This window comes from Trachurus trachurus (assembly GCF_905171665.1).
Source record: "Trachurus trachurus genome assembly, chromosome: 9".
Classification (NCBI taxonomy): Eukaryota; Metazoa; Chordata; class Actinopteri; order Carangiformes; family Carangidae; genus Trachurus; species Trachurus trachurus.
The window spans coordinates 35592039-35608546 of record NC_139895.1 but is presented as its reverse complement, the minus strand read 5'-3'; the positions used below and the strand labels follow the sequence as shown (position 1 = coordinate 35608546).

Sequence of the window (16508 nt, the reverse complement as noted above, 5' to 3'; positions counted from 1 at the left end):
TGTGACAGAGACACATATTATCAGAGTAAAGATCACCAAGCATATCCACTTGCTGTTGCTACCAGTGGGTATCACTGCTCAGAATTTCCAGATCGTGTGCGTTCAGCAGCTGAGAGGGAAACAGCCGGCTTAAGGGGTTTCCTAATTGTACTCATTGTCGTTTTCAAAGCTCTTCCGTGGCCGAGGGGTAATAGAAATTTACTGCCTCTATATTTCAAAACCCCTGACCTCTGAGAGAACTCTTACTCTATTCAGCCAAACCTTTTCCCACTTTCCCTTTAGTTCTTTGTCCAGAATGTACACACACAGTTCTTAATGGTACACCATCAGCTTGTTCAGGTTTAGCTTCATCATCACATCATAGTAACCTGCAGTCTGATCATTTCATTCATTAGTTCTGCTCTGAGTATTTCTGATACATATAGGAAAACATAAATTTGACCTAAGAAAACAAGGACCTTATTATTTAAACAACTAGGGCCATGCAATCACATATTTAGGAGGTAGGGGTGTAACGGTACACAAAAGTCACGGTTCGGTACGTACCTCGGTTTGGGGGTCACGGTTCGGTACTGTTTCGGTACAACAGACACTAATTGAATATAAAACTAAAATCTGTCTTGTGTTATAAAAGCTAAAAAAAAAAAGAATATAAAAGAAAACAAGTGCATTAGGAGTGTTATAATGCCATTCATTAATTCTAGAGGGAAACTTGCACTTGACAACTGTCAACTATTATTCGAATTATTAAATTATTATTATTAAATAAAGATAAAAAATATATTATTATTAAAAAACAAACAAACAAGGAACTAACATCAATGTTGGTTTACACAGTTAAATTAGACTAGATGCCAGTTACTTTGGTGATGTTTCTGGTCCTGTCTGTGTTCATAAGACAGAGGCAGCTACACGCACATCCCAAGAAAAGTGAAGACTCGGTGCTGGACCACCAAGAAAGACACAGGTAAGGAAAAAAGGAGACCGCACACTAAGCTCCCGTGACAGTTTAATGTCACTCACACGTTTCGGGCGTCAGCCCTTCATCAGACAATGTGTCTGATAGTGTGCGGTCTCCTTTTTTCCTTACCTGTCTGTGTTCATGTCAAGAGACTTAAAAGCTGCGGGATAAGTTGTTGCACACAAGTTGTCTTGTTCCTTGCACCAGTGATTGACATATCAGGTTGAACATGCGCTACGTGTTTTATGCGTTTCTAGCGACGCAGCACACATCTGTGAAATAGTGCCGACAGACTTTTTGTCAGGTCGACCAGCTGCTTTAACATCAATTATGGTCGCGAGCCGTCGCCGTCGCCGTCGTTTTCACTGAGAAGCCACACGGTGACATGAATGAAGCAGCTGCTCCTCTAACTTCACTCTGTGAACTCTGTTCACTCTGTGAACTCTCATCACTTCTCTTCTTCGTCTGCGGTTGCTGGCAGCTTCGAGGCTCATAACCGCCACCTGGGTTGGAGTGAGGACTCGACTTTTTTTTTTATTTTTATATTCACTCAGACGTATTTGTCGTGTGACTGTGTGTACCGAACCGTGACCCCCTTACCGTGACGGCACGGGACGAATACATATACCGTTACACCCCTAGGAGGCCAGTAATAATCATTTGGAATGTAATGTGGTGTGTCCATCCATCCATCCATCCATCTATTCTTCCATCCATCCATCCATCCATCCATCCATCCATCCATCCATCCATCCATCCATCCATCCATCCATCCATCCATCCATCCATCCATCCATCCATCCATCCATCCATCCATCCATCCATCTATCTGACAGAGGCCTTTGACCTCTGTATGGATGCAGCAGCTCAGTCTCTTATTGCCTGGCAACCACATACTCCATTCTGACCACTACCCTGTTACAGTTTTTAACCTTTGACTGGACAGAACACATTCATTTCTAATGTCAAACAATCTGCTGAAAGTGCAGTTCAACTAAAGGTTCCCATGACATGTGTGTTTTTTACCCATGACCCTTTGCATTCCTAAACCCTTTTCTGAACTAACAGACAGGCTGAGACCCAACACTGTACTATGTTGATCAATCAATCATTCAATGAAAAAAAATCCAAAACTGACTATTCCAACTGAAGAAACAGTTGCATATTGAGCAGCTCTAGTGTGTGCACTGCTTTGTCAGTAGAAAGAGAAAAGACAGACAAGCTTGATTAATACCATTAATTACATCATTTAGTCTAATTGCAGGCACACTAACCCAGCACCCTGGTCTTCCTCTGTCCATCCGCCTGCAGCCAATTGGGAATTTTTTACGACGTGCAATCAGAATGGCTGAAACAAGCCGCACCTCTCCCGTGTCTGTGTGTGGCGTGTGGTTTTCACTGTGACGGTGAGCAGGAGGAAGAGTTTGCTTCAAGTGTGCAGGTCGAGGAGAGCGCTAATCTCTTGTTAAGCGTGAGTGGGTAACAACAACAGATGGGCCGTGTGAATGAGGTGAAATTAAATGAAGGGGCATGCAGGTTTATGATGCTAACGGCGAGTGATCTGCAATATTTGCATGTGTGTGATAGTCTGTAACTGTCAGGTGTGTTGAAGGCTGGGGACGTCGGGAGGAAGGTTTGATCTGATGAGAGATGTGCTGGATAACGTTTGTTCCTCTTAGCGGTGTAGATATTTGTCACTCCTCCCTTTATAGACGCTCTTTGGTAATTATATCAGCGTGAGATAAACATTTAGCAGAGGAAGTACTATTTCCTCTTCTGTCACGTCATTATTTATAGTCCTACTACAACCACTGCCTTTGCTCTCGTTAGAGCTTTTACACCCAGTTATAGTATCACAACCGCAGCGGCTGTCATCATGACGACCGTCCCCACTGAAGACGTTTGCCCCGTGACGACAGTAGTAGCCACCGAACCAACCACATCCACATCCACATCCACCTATAACGAAGCAACGGTGAAGCCAAGCAAGCGGACCGGCTCACACTGTCCGGCTTACTGCAAACACGCCTCCGCTCACACACACAAACACACACATTCGTACACACACGTGGTCCGTGTGACGTCAGAGGAGGGGATTTCCCATGCCACACGAGCGCGTCAGACAGACACTAGAAATGCTGTGTCACCGTGCGGGTGCTTCACCTCCCCACGCCACACTCCCTCTCCTCCCTTGGTTTCCCTCTCTGTGTCTCTGCCTGCCTCTCGCTTTCTGGCTTTCTTTTTTTGCCTCGACCCGCCGGGTCTTCGGCGGGCTGCCTGAACTTTCGCTGACTTTGTTTTGTCTCTTCAGAGGTTTCTAATTCAGCACCGGCTTTTTAATGTTGCCCCTTTTTTTTGCTTTCTTTCACATGCTTCGCTTCACTATTTGTTTTTTTTGTTCAACTTCCCATGTGAGAGAAGCTGATCTGTATCAAGACAGATTTTCTTTTTTCAAGGTTTCATGAAAAAAGATCAAATGCATTTTCGCAGTGGTATGATTTGGACAGTAACATTTCCCCTCTGGCTCTTGCAGTTATGTTCAGCAGTCTGGCAAGAACGTGCACTCATGTCTGGGTCAAAAAAAAAAAAAAAGGTACAAGCTGGAGATGATCTTTCACTCTCAGAATGTAAACACTAAGTGCAGGAGCTTCCAAAACACGCCCGGTATGTTCATTCTCACAGAGTAAAAAGGAAACTTGAGCCCCCACTAGCTTCTCTCCTTTAAGTGAAAGGTTGATCACTGATTTACACACAATCACAGCAGATGATTATTTGATCTTGTGACAACATGACAACTTGTGAGACTTTAATGTGTGTCTGTGATACAGTGCATTTCCACTTGCTTTGAGTCAGCATGTACAATGTAATTGTGCATTTTGTATGTCAGAAGGGGGGTTGTGGCTGTTTTAGAGGGTCTGTGTGTGTGTGTGTGTGTGTGTGTGTGTGTGTGTGTGTGTGTGTGTGTGTGTGTGTGTGTGTGTGTGTGTGTGTGTGTGTGTGTGTGTGTGTGTGTGTGTGTGTGTGTGCGCGGTGCAGTCCAGTCCAGTCCAGTCCACTTTGTGCAGGCAGCCCTCCCTGACACAGATGGTGCTCAGCAATACCACATACCAGAGGCATTGTTTAGGGAAGGCGAGTTCGAGGAGATAATTGACAGGCATAGAGAAGACCCATCCCCCCCTAATGCACACACACACACACACACATGCACACCTCCTGTCCACCTTCACTTTGTCTCCTTATGTCTCAGCTTCTTTCTCTCTTTTTATGGTCCTACACACACGCTCACAAACAAACTCACCGTCTCTCCCTTTTTGTATTTAACCTCCTCTTTTAACTCTCTCTCTCTCTCTCTCTCTCTCTCTCTCTCTCTCTCTCTCTCTCTCACCGCCCTCACTTGCTCTCCTTCAATTTCACCCTAGCAGCAGAGCCCAGCCCGGCCTCTGATTGGTGGACGGGGCTGCCTTTGTGTGCTATCTCTAGCGTGACGTCTCTCCGTGTGTGTTTTTGTGTGCATGTGTGTACATTTGTTCATGAGTGTATATGTTTGAAGAGACAGAAAAAGGGGGAGGGGGGGTAGGTTGAAGGGGCATTACATACATACATGTATGCTGAGGGAAAAGAGAGAAAAAAACTGAACTGAGTGGGAGGAAGCAGTGATAGTGATCACAGAGAAAAAAATCCCTTGTGTGTGTGTGTGCACGCGCGTGTGCGGTAGACCTATTGGCATACTAGCACGAGAGAGAGAGAGAGAGAGAGAGAGGGAGGGGGGTAGAGCAAGGGAGTAAGCGACAGAGAGAGAGAGAACGTGCGTACGAGGGCTCATGTAAAACCAGATTAAAAACACAAGATGGCTTCCTGAATGGGCTGCTGGAACACAGACGAGAGAGAGAGAGAGAGAGATCGAGCAAGAAGAGTGGAGAGATAGAGAGAGAGAAAGAGAGAGAGAGAGAAGAAAGGAATAGAGGGACAGAGGTGAAGACGAGAGGGAGCCGGACTCTTCTGATGGGGATTCGGCCAGCGGACGGAGGAGTACAAACCAAGGCAGCTCAGAGGCTTGGAGGGTAAATATTCATCACTCCAGACTATTTTAAGATTGATAGGTGGGTGGTAGGGGGGTGGAGGGGGAGTGGGAGATGAGATTGGCGGGACCGGGGAACAGCTCGAAGACAAAACACATCATTTAACATTGAGACAGCCAGGGCCATGTAGACAAGGGGTACATGCTGTGCCAAATAGGAAAAATGCTATTGCTTTACAATGATCAGACCTGCTTTGATGAACCACTTCAATCTATCACATCTCACTCTCAGCTCACATAGTCACAGACACTTGTGCATGTTTTGTCAAGTTGCCCTTTAAAAAAGATGGGTTGTCTAATGCATATATTATGGAGGCTGCGCCAGGTCGGGATACAGACATTACATAATTCTATAATTGAAATTGAATCCTTGCTTAGCCGTCTCTCATTCTCTGTCCCGGCAGTAGAGGGAAGTGCCGGCTCACTGTTTGAGCACAAATCAAAGAAAAGAGATTTGCGTGCACAGCTGCTTTTTTTTTGTTGTGTTGGTTGCTGGGGGGATGACAGGAATGATAAGAAAATTACATGTAGACCGGCTTTTACCTGCTCGCCCCACCGTCCTTAATGACGAGTCTTTCTGAACAGGCCCTTGTCGCATTATTCTATTGATTGTTATTCTCTCCCCCCCTCCCATCTCTCTCTGTCTCCCTCTCACTCCCCCCTCTCTCGTTCTGTTGAATGGCTGTAAAGGTGGAATATTTTTGAAGACAACATTTGAGGCTGTTTGGGAAACCCTAAACTGGCAGCTGAGGTAAGAGAGGGCACTGGGTCTGTGTCTGCGCGCGGTTTGTGTGTTTGTCATCTGTGCGTGATTTCTGTCCATGTTGGTCTGACTCTCAGCTGTTGGTTCATCAGTGCAGTGAGAGAGGTGAAAAGGTGGTTGTTGGTCAACACGTTAAGCAGGTCCTCTACTACTGTCTGTGTGTTTATTCACGTGTGCATTCGTTCTATTGTCACTATTATTATAATGTATGTATGTTCGTGGATGGGTTTAACCATAGATACCGGTCACTTCGGCGTAGACTGTACACTCAGACTCTCTAGAACCAAGATATGAGCTTGTTATATCAGCCCTGAAAAGATCGCAGGATGGAATAAATGTGGTTTAGTCACCTTTATGCATCAATCTTGCGCATCCGCGCTGTCCTCCATCGGAAGCTGTCTACATTAAAATGAGCTTTTTTCGGCTTCATCTCCAAGCCGCGGTAAGCTGTGTGCCTCAGTGATGAAGTGGCGGCGTCCTCGGTTTAAAGCGTCCCACGCTGCCCACTGATTGGTGCCAGAGCCAGGCATGTGTAGATGCAAGAGACCAAGGAGAGGAGGAGGAGGAGGGAGGAGGAGGAACCCTACGCGCTGGCTCAGGAGCCAGGGGGGCCGTCCTTCTTCTCCTAGGTTCTGGAGTCAAATGAGGTAAAGGGAGTAAAAGTTAGTGGGTCACGCATGCGTACGTGCTTGATTGTCGGGCGTAGTAACCTGTGGCGTGTGGCCGCTGAGAGCTGCTGTTCTACAGCTTGCCGAGCCGGGGCACGCTCGTGTGTTTATGTGGAAAGGAAGTCTGAGGTGGCGAGGGTTTCATAGAGAAAGCTGTGTATGAATTGTAACGTTATAAGAATCTTGTGATGTCCTCTGCGAGTGGATAAAAAAGCTTTGATGTGATTTACCGTCAGACGTTTCAATATTGTACACCATGTGGAAGCGGCAAGTCATGACGAGCACATTTATGACACACATGATACAAGATGTGTTGGCTTGCGTCACTACAGTGATAGGAAATATGGGTTAGTCAATCAGTTTCAAATGTCATGAATGGGTTTAGCTCAGACATACACAAGCTAACCTCTAAGCCCCGCTCTAATCCCCAGCCATGTGTAGACAGCCTCTTTATCCACAAGGTATATATGACCATCTGGGTCACAGAGAAACAAAATGATTCAACTGTCCGTTTGTGAGGGAAGCTGTTGGCTGTCTTTAACGAGTCTGTTTTCCTTTGTGGCTCTCCAAAGCTCCTGTTTGTAGAGGGTCCTGGTTGCTATGCGTGTCCTTGGTGGAGATCTGTTTCCTTGTCAGTCATTCGCCTGGATACACAAAGACAAACATGGTGTACACCCAACAAGCTGAGGGTTTTATTTTGACATTTTAAATAAGCAGTTATACACTCTGTTGAAGTATTTCCAGGACCCACGCAACAGCACCAAACTTGTTTGAACACATAAGCATTATGTGACAATAAACATGGTTAAAGCGAGTCCAGCAGCATTTTTTTTTTTGAATGATTGATTTCAGTTCTAACAGCAGCAGAGTTTTGAGCGCTACTTTTCTCTGCCGTTCAGGAAACCAAACTGAATTAAGAGGTTACCGCAGCAGGTTACAAGACACAGACTGCAACTCGCGTGATTTTTTTTTTTTTTCCACACTCATACACAGGATTTCCTCTTTATGCGTGAGGTGCGCTTCACACAGCACGCTGGTGGGAAAGAGTCAAAAGTGGAGTAGAGACACTCGAACCACTGAGTGCGTGACAGCAGATGGAACGTTTGTTAATCATGTGTTCAGCCTCGCGTGGAATCCCCAGCCTCACTCGCAAAGGGTTAACACTGACCTAGTTTCCGTGGCAACACTGAATGTCTGATGACATCACTGCTTTAATTTTAGCTCAAGTCCGGCATCCAAGGTTGGTCACATGACCAGTCAGTCGGCAACACATACACATACACATACACATACACATGCGTGTGTGTGTAGTTGGGTAGTGAGTGGTGTGTGTGATATATAGTAGAGACTCAGGAAGTGGAGGGTTTGACATCACCTCTTCCATTCAGTGTTGGCTGTCGATGCATTTACTGTGAGGTTTCCACTCAGTCAGAGGAGAACTGCAGCGCTGCTAACCATGTGTCGGGACACTGTGATATACAGTCAACAATGCAACAAGTCAGGCTTTTGGTTCTTAAAATCATCTTGAAGCAATTTGATCTAAGTCTCTCGGTTTTCCTTTGGTCTCCACCTCAGTTGGTTTGTGGAAACGAGTAAGGGACGGATCTCGGTCTCCTGTTTCTTCGTAAGGATACTGGATTATATTTAATGATATTACGAGATCTCTATGAAACTCGCATACTGTATAATTAATCAATCAATGAACCAATCAAACAAAACGTTGTTTGTTTGGAACTTTTCAAACATGCTGGAGTTGTATTCCAGTTCTTCAGCAATGAAGCCAAGAAGAAATCAAACAGCTGACAATAAAATAGCTTAATATAGATTTTAAATGATTTTAAAAAGGAAAAAAAAACATTAATAAAGAATAAAAAGATAAAAATAGAATCAAATACTATTACGAGCTAGTTGTGCTAGCTGGTTCTGGTTTCTGTGCCAGAAATGTGAACAAAGGTGAATTATGTGTTCTGAAAAGCCTTCCTTTTGTTGTTTGTTCTTAACTTGCTGTCACTATAGAGGCCTTCAGCCTGAAGATACTTTTATATTATATGAAGCAGGTTTAAGCTGAATCATTGTCTACAAGTACAAGGTGACTAACTACATTTCCCCATTAACTGTCCCTTTTCGCCCTGCATGCAGACCGAACGAAGAGTCAGCTGCTTGCAGGCGCTGAGCAACTGTTGTAACAACAGTGAGTCATGTGTGCAAGTGCAAGTGATTGCCACTCAGACTTCCGCTTAAAGTTGTAAAAGAACCGTTTTATTAAAGACACTGCGGACTTCAAAATCAACACACAGAAATCCTCATGAGGTTCCATGTGAATCACCAACAACTGCTTGCATGCATTCATTTTTGTATAGGGATTGGGATGAGCTATGCAGAGTTGTCATGCTTAATTTCTAATGTATGACAATTAGCAGATGTTAATCTCAGCACCGTCTGCCTGGCTACGCTGTCACAGTCGTACATGAACCACTGAACATCGCTGATGCTTCCATGGATCCTCGGCCTGGATCGATAACCTGCATGGGCACAATGAGCTGTGGTTGGTGGCTTGTTGGCATCGTTGGTGGTATCTGTGTTTGATGTCGGAGGGAGGTTGTCAGCCGCCTGGTGCCGCAGTTAATAAAAAATGAATGGAAAGAGAAGGGGGAGGAGCCCTCAGCTGTTGCTGGAGCGCTTTAACTCTCACCTCTCTGGTGGCTCCTCTGCTGCTTCCACCGGGCACACGGTTTATTCAGTCCTGAATCCCACTGCTGCCAGACGCTGCCAGGTTTTACGTAACACAGCACCACAGCTGTTGGAGTTTTCACCACACACTATTGAAGCGCGCACATGAAAATATTGATTTCTGAAGCATATTTATATGCATACGAGGCAGGCAGGAGTGGACTGCACTGAGTATAATGTGAGACAATGCAAAAATACAATATGTGGCATGTACTCACTTTTCACCTTTTAATGAGAAAATGAAACCATTTTGATGTTTTTTTTCATTTAAAAAGGTTTGACCTTGACTGTAAACACAGATGATTCAGTGTATATTAAGCACTATAAGGTTTCACAGTGCACAATAGAGGCTCTCTGTTTTGCCACATGGAGTACTGGCCCTTTAAGCCCGGCTACGCCTGACTTGAACATATGGGAAGCTAATCTTAGCCCAAGCCCTGAGAGAGACAAGGCTGGCAACCAGCCACTGTGCAGGGCTGGGGAAGGTTTCTCTTGCTTTCTCTCTTTCTGCTTTTCTCTCTCTCAAGTTTGGGCAATTTATGATCTATTCCAAAAAAATATTATCAACAGAAACACACCACAGAATAATTCAGGCTGTGATGTGCTTCACCTACACTAAAATAGTCACAGCAACAACTACAAAAATGAAACAACTACGGAATGTTTTGTAAATGATTACATCATTGTCCAATCAGATTTGACTGCTCAGCTCTTTTCAATGACTTGGCCCCCGGTACCCTGGCAGATACGAGTACACAGTGTTCCCTTATTGTTTTTTAAATCGCCTATTTCCCATCCATTTCCCTTGTGTCTGTTGCCCACTGTCTTTGTCTCAGACCTAGCATTTTCCAACATATTGTCTAGATTGATTACATTCCTCTCCTTCTTTTCATGTCCCAAACCTCAAGCACAAAGAGTCGCCTCTCAAAAAAACAGCGCCACCCCCACCTCTTCCTCCCCCCTCCTTATTATTTTTTAGCAGCTCCACCCTGCCCAACAGCCCCCCCACCCATTGCTACCTTTCCATTTTTTTCCCTCTTCTCCCTCTCAAACCACTCCTCCTTTTCTCTTTGTGAGGAGCAGTGAGGAAGGAGGGGGGGTCGTGGTGGTAGAGAGGGATAGGCCTTCCCCAGCTGGGCTGTTCGTGCTGACTTGCACGTGCCGAATGTCAGGAGGTATGACTCAGACTGGATACCCTACACTCATTACTACTATCCACACCCAAACACACCCTGAATCTAACACCGTCCTGCCTGTGGAGTGAGTGTGTGTGTGTGTTTGTGTGTGTGTAGGGGGGGGGGGCAATGAAAGACAAAAACAAGCAAGGTGACAATTAAATAAGAATATGCTAACAGTCTGTTACTCATTATCGAGACAGATGGAAAGATACAGTACACACAGATCATGTTTTGCACAAAAAAGGCACTGTCAGTTATTCCACAGAGAAATGAATGATATAAAAATAAAGCTCATCTGTGCCTGGTTTGTTCCAGAAGGTTAAAAATGATAAACTAGTCATAACACTGAGAGGTTTCAGAGAGTTATTTGCCTAATCTGTTCATCGAGGCTCAAACACTTTGTGTTGCTTCTACTCTGTTAAATCCAATGTGCTCGGTGCAGCCCTGCAGCCTCTTGTCCCGCCCACCATTAAACCCGTTGACCCTCAGTGAACAATCCAATACTGTATGCATGCTAGCATGTATGTGTGCGGAGGGGGAAATAAATCATTAGTTTGTCTCTGCGTTTGCAGGACTCTTTGGTGTTTTTGCCTGCGTGTGCATATGATGAGAAACAGACACGTGTGTTAGAGTGGTGTTGGGGGCAGGAAGAGAGAAAGAAAGTGAAAGATAAAGAAACAGAGCGCAGGGAGACGGAGAGGGGGAAGGAGAGCGTGAGCGTGTCAGATCAGATGACCTTGATGCCATTAGACTGCAGGGTAAAATGAGGGGGAGAGGAGGGGGGTGTATAGGAGCTGTGGTGGAGAGAGGTGGAGTCAGCTGACAGGAAGAGATGGGAGGAGGGGAAAAGACCCTCATGTCATGACCATGATGCTCATGTGAGTTGTTAAATGGCTGCTGGAGAAACTGGTTTTGGGGTTGTTGTTGTTGTTGTAGCAAAAAATCTTCCCACTGAATCAGAGGTGATGAACAGGGAGAGTGAGTGATAATCACTTCACTTCACCCACTGAGGACTTGAAACTGCACAGTTTGTTCTTCGCCAGCGTTTATGTGTGTTTCACACACACACACACAAAACATAGACCTCCCACTACTGATGTACTGTAAAAAAAAAAAAAAAAATTAAATGTTGAAAGCTTGTTTCAGTGTGTGAGGGTTTTATGTCAGGACTTTGTTGAGAAGAAAAGAGAAAGATGACTCAGGCTTAGTCATATGCAAGCCAACCCAATACACACTGCTGAGGATGGACTTTTGTTGTCAGTCATCCCTCCTACAACCAAGACGTTTCCTCTGTGCTGCTGAGAAACAGTGAGACAGAGAAGTGAGAGAGATGGAGAGAGAGAGAGAAATGGAGAGAGATAGAAAGAGAAGAGGGCGTGAAACAACTCATTTGGACGATAATTTGACGACGTTGTGAGATTAAGCGATCGATGTGAGAACTGGAGTCTCTGTTGTGCCGTCTACTACTACTCTCTCTCAATGCCCGGTTACAGCAGGTTCACCGTAAGTCATGTTTTCCATTTCATTTTCACTGAAAGGTTAACAAACTCATATTGTTGTATTTTCTTGGGGGGTTCCAGGAATTAGAAGTCAACTAGGACACGGCTATAGACTCTGTGCCAGTGCTTCCAGTTATAATGTAACCTATCACGTTGTGTTATCTGGTTGTGAAGTAACTCATTGTGTTCAGACGGTGACGTAAGGGCAGCTCTCTTGGGTAAACTTCAGTGGCAGCATCGTGCTGTTGCCTCTTTAATCACAGAAACATCTTAAAGCCAAGAACACACTTGATGTCTGCTTTAGTTATTGTCACTTTTTGAAGTTCACCATTCATGAGTGTGTATTTCAAGGAAGAGTAGTCTTTATCTGTCAGTTACATTTACATAACATACAGTCAATGTGTCCCATACTATATTTGCAGTGTGTTGTTTAGCACCGTAAACGGCATAAATCATTACTGTAGTGGTTCCCTTATCTGTAACAATGTTTTGGTCCAGTTGTACTTCTTTATTTCACTCAGCTCTGAGTGAGTATGGACTCACTCTAAAATCACGTTTTCACGTGCTCTTCTCTATGTCACAAGTTCTGCTTTTTCTGTTCTGTTTTCTTGATGTTCTGTGAAAGCATTCTCGCCATGTTGTGTCACTAATTCCCCACACTGTTTATGTTAGATCTAGCTGTGAAGACTGGCGGTCTGCAAAGATTTAGCCCTATGACCATGTTAGCTCTGAAAGTTTATTTTGGCAAGTGTCATGTCACTTGTGTCACTCCGACAAGGCCTTAAAATGAAAAGGTGTTACGTTTCTGATAACAAATGTCAGACAAAAGAATGTGGTGTTGAATCTTTGAAAAGAGGAACTGATCCACAGTGAGCATGAGCATGTGATTCAGGGGTTAAGTGGAGGCTCGGGCTAGAAATGCAGTGTCACTGTAGCGAGTCGGTCGAATGAATGAAACAGCATGTTTCTGAGCGTCCGTTGGTCTGTGGTGTTGGTGATAGTAGAAAGTGGGCATGTGTTAGATGATACATGCGCCCACCCAGCAGTGGAGGCGAGCGCCCTGGTGGGAGCCACCGAGGACGATGACGACGCGGCTACGTCATCGCGACATGTGTTTCCTACCTCTCTTGCTCACTGCTCTCACTCTTCGCTCATTGGCACTCCCCAGTCATGTGACCTAATGCTCTACTTCTCCTCTCCTTCCCTTTAGACAGCTTAGGCTGCGCCGTGTTTCTCTTTGGAATTGACACTCATCTGTGTGTATATATGAATATGTGTGGCAACAGAGAGACAGACAGTGTACAACTCGCAGGGCCGGAGAAGCGGGGTGCGTCAGAAAGTGTTGGAAACGGCAATGCAATGAGCTGTGTTGGAGGAGAAAAGGGCTCAGGAAACAAAACAGAGAGGCACATCGAGAGAGAGAGAGAGAGAGAGAGGGAGGCAGAGGCAGATTGAGAAAGCCAGAGAAAATGAGACATCAAGAGAAGAGACTAAGAGAAACAGGGAAGAGGAGAGGAGAGGAGGGAAAGGTTACTGAAGTTAATCCAGCCATAGCGCGCTGTAGCCGGTAACATGCTCAGTAATACAACAGAAAAAAAATACTACGCAGGAGCTGACAGCGATCTGCATGGGGGAGACAGCCATGTTCCCCAACTCCCCCTCCTTCGTCCTGCTCTTCCTGGTTAAATCTGCTCCAAAACTCCAGCAATGTTGGAGAGAAGAGAGGAAACACAACCACAAGGCCGGGTCAGCCAGCAAGTGGGCGAAAAGGAAACATCCAGCGATCAAGACGACGTTGGTGATGATAACGGCGGGCAGAGCCAACGGTGAGGTGGGGAACAACAAGAGGACGTTATCAAAGGATGCTGAACAGGGGGAGGACAGAGGTCTTAAGCGAACTGGAGTGGCTTGATCACTTGTGGTTGCTGTCTTCATTCGGCAACAAGCTGCCTCCTCTCTTTCTGTGTTTGTGCCCTCTTCCTCCTTCATCATCTTCCCTTCTGTTATAGAATCAGTCAAATGAATAACTCGGCGACTCTGCCTCGCTTTAAACTGTTATCTTACACGGACTTCTCTCTCATCGCCGTCCCTCCTTCCCAGCATCCTCCTCATCCCCCTTCTCTTCATCCTGCTACTCTTGCTTGCGGAATTTTTTTTAATGTCCTTTGCTGTTCTCAATCCATTGCTGAATTGTCTTGCTCTTGTACTTATCTCGCCATCATTTTTCCCCGTTTGCTTTCCCCCTTGTTGGTGAGAGAGTTGACATTCATTTCAGCGGATGAATGTACATCAAGTGACCCTCAGCTTCCTCCAGTCAGAAACCTTCCACCTCGCCTGCATCCGTTGGATCTCGGAAGAAGGGCCAGGAAGAGCGCTAGCAAGCCATCTACCAATCTTCCTCTTCCCTGTGCACGCAGCCCTGCTTAGTGGAGCTATTATCAGCCCCAGGTGTGAGATTGAAGCTTCTTGTATTCATTCGATGAATGAGCAACCGATGTGAACGTGGATGAGGAGGAAAATGGACATTGAGGAGCTGCTATTGGTGGCTTCTTCTCCTTCGGCCCAGGGCTGCGCCGGTTTTCTAGACGTTCAAACACAGAACAAAATCTCCATTAGGAAAAAGCAGACGCCGTTTTTCAGAAGGAATAAATAAGCAACCCAACATTGCCTGTCCTTTCCTCTTTTTTCCCGTCGACGCCGTTGTGAGTTGAGATTGTGTGTTCGCTTGGCAGCCGCTGGTTCGCCCCCTGCACTCGAAAGGCAGACAATCTCTGTCATAGCTGAAATTGCTAACACTTGACTTTTTGGCTTTTGTGGATAAACAAGTCAGGGACACGGCGGCTCTAGATGATGTTATACCCAACAACATCTAATGTAATAGAGCAAATAGTGTTGAAGAGTGTAGATAGAGACAGAGAGGTTTTCCCTTTCCCATTCCCATTCAGCTTGCTGCACTGTGCTGTTTCCTAGGCTGCTGCTACCAGAGACTATCCCTCACAGCCCTCTCTGTTTCTGCTCACTGCACACTCCTCCATTCCATCGTACGTGCCCGCTGTGGCTCAGATAATGGCCTCTCGCTCTGCACACACTGAAGAGAGAGAGAGGAGAGGAGATGGAGGGAGAGGCTGCGTAAGAGGGAGGGGAATGGAAGGAGGGAGGGAGGGAGGGAGGGAGAGAGAGAGGGGAAGGTGGGGGCTGCGAGAAGCCCGACTGCATGTGTAGCCGAGAGAAAGAAAGAGGATATTGAAAAAGGGAAGGGAGGAGCAGACAGAGATAATGAGAAAGGAAAAAGGAGAGAACAGAAAGCATCGGCCATAAGAAGAGGCAAGAGAATGAGAAACGTGTGTGCTGCGCCGGGGGGGAGGTGTGTTACGTGCGTGCGGCTGGCAGTGTGTGCGTGAGTGAATGCATGCATGCGTCTTTCGGCACTCGCTGTGTCCGTGCGCCGCACAGGCTGGAAGGAATAAAAAAGGAACAACCCGGACAGGGCTGAAGCGCTCGTAGGCTGGTGTGCCGGCAAAGCGAGTCTCATGCGCCTCTCTGTCTCCTCTTCTGCTTTCTGCTCTGCGACCGGCAGCTCTGTCTGGACGTCTAGGATCACGTAAGTATGCGTCGCCGATGAGCCCCCCCTTCAGCCGGCTTCATATTGTCAGTGTCTCTGCTTCATGTTCCTGCTCAGCACGGCAGCAAAAGGAAGGGGTGGGGGGGGAGGTAGAGGGAGGAGGACAAGAGGGAGGACGGGGAGTGTTGTGTGTTTAGGATTTAGGTTCAGCTGTCTATTCGTGAGCCGAACTTAACCCCCTCACCACCACCAGTAGTATCTTTACTCACTTTATCTCCTCTAGTTGTTTTTTTGCAGTGTCAGTGTTAAAGAGCTCTTGCTTTGCGCCCACACAGAGCTGTAAAGGCTTATCTTGTTTAAAGGGGCTCATGGACTCGAGCGCCTGGTCCAGCAGGTTCTGCAAGATCTGATCCAGTTAGTTTTGTTGATGTTTTTTTTTTTTTTTTAAACACTTGTGTCAATCTTGTACAAAGTGTGTGTGCGTGTGTATTCATGCGTGAAATGGAGTGACACAGTTAGAGAGAGGTCAGGGATAGAGTCCAATAGAGTAGGCTCTGTCACGGTGTAAATATTTGTCAAAGCACGTGGTGTGTACAGTCCTAGGTGTTGTGCGCTGCAGGTTCGACTTTGAGTGTAGCATTTCCAGTTTAGAAAGGTATGCAGACACAGGAACAAAGCAATGAAGCCTAACCAAAGGCTTAGATTAAATCTAATATTATTTTGTGTGCGGTTAAGTATTCGTCACATGCCAAAAGAATCCATTTGTTCCAAAATGAAGTGCTTTAAACCCACGTGACTTGAGTCTGTGGTTGTGTTTTGTATAAGTAACTGTGAGAAAAAAAAGAGGAAAAGAGAGTGCCTGTGTGACTGACAGTGCATGATTGTGGGATGTTTGGTTGTGCAGTGTTGCAGTCACTGTTTCAACACTGCAGTTCTCATAACTGCCGTGCACAGCGAGCTACCCCCTCCACCCCCCCTTCCTCTTTCCCGTCTGATGCCACTGATAGTGCAGACATGGGGCCTCTCACGTATTGCATGCCGGCTGTTCGCCACCCCCACCCCCACCTCA

General features: G+C 45.9%; 1 protein-coding gene across 3 annotated transcripts in view; it reads left to right on the top strand.

Annotated features, from left to right (window-relative positions):
- Window positions 1-4989: 4989 nt before the first annotated feature.
- Window positions 4990-16508, top strand: part of tet3 (tet methylcytosine dioxygenase 3) — a 34182-nt gene continuing 22663 nt past the window's right edge. Inside the window, exon 1 of one of the 3 annotated variants that reach the window (XM_083979486.1) lies at window positions 4990-5022. Coding sequence is in view for 1 of the 3 variants with exons in the window: in XM_083979484.1 (XP_083835610.1) it covers window positions 11858-11881 (24 nt within the window). In the remaining 2 variants the exon portion in view is untranslated. Of the gene's footprint in view, window positions 5023-11557; window positions 11882-15160; window positions 15479-16508 lie in introns of those variants that run through there. The other 2 variants (XM_083979484.1, XM_083979485.1) reach the window with 2 other exon arrangements.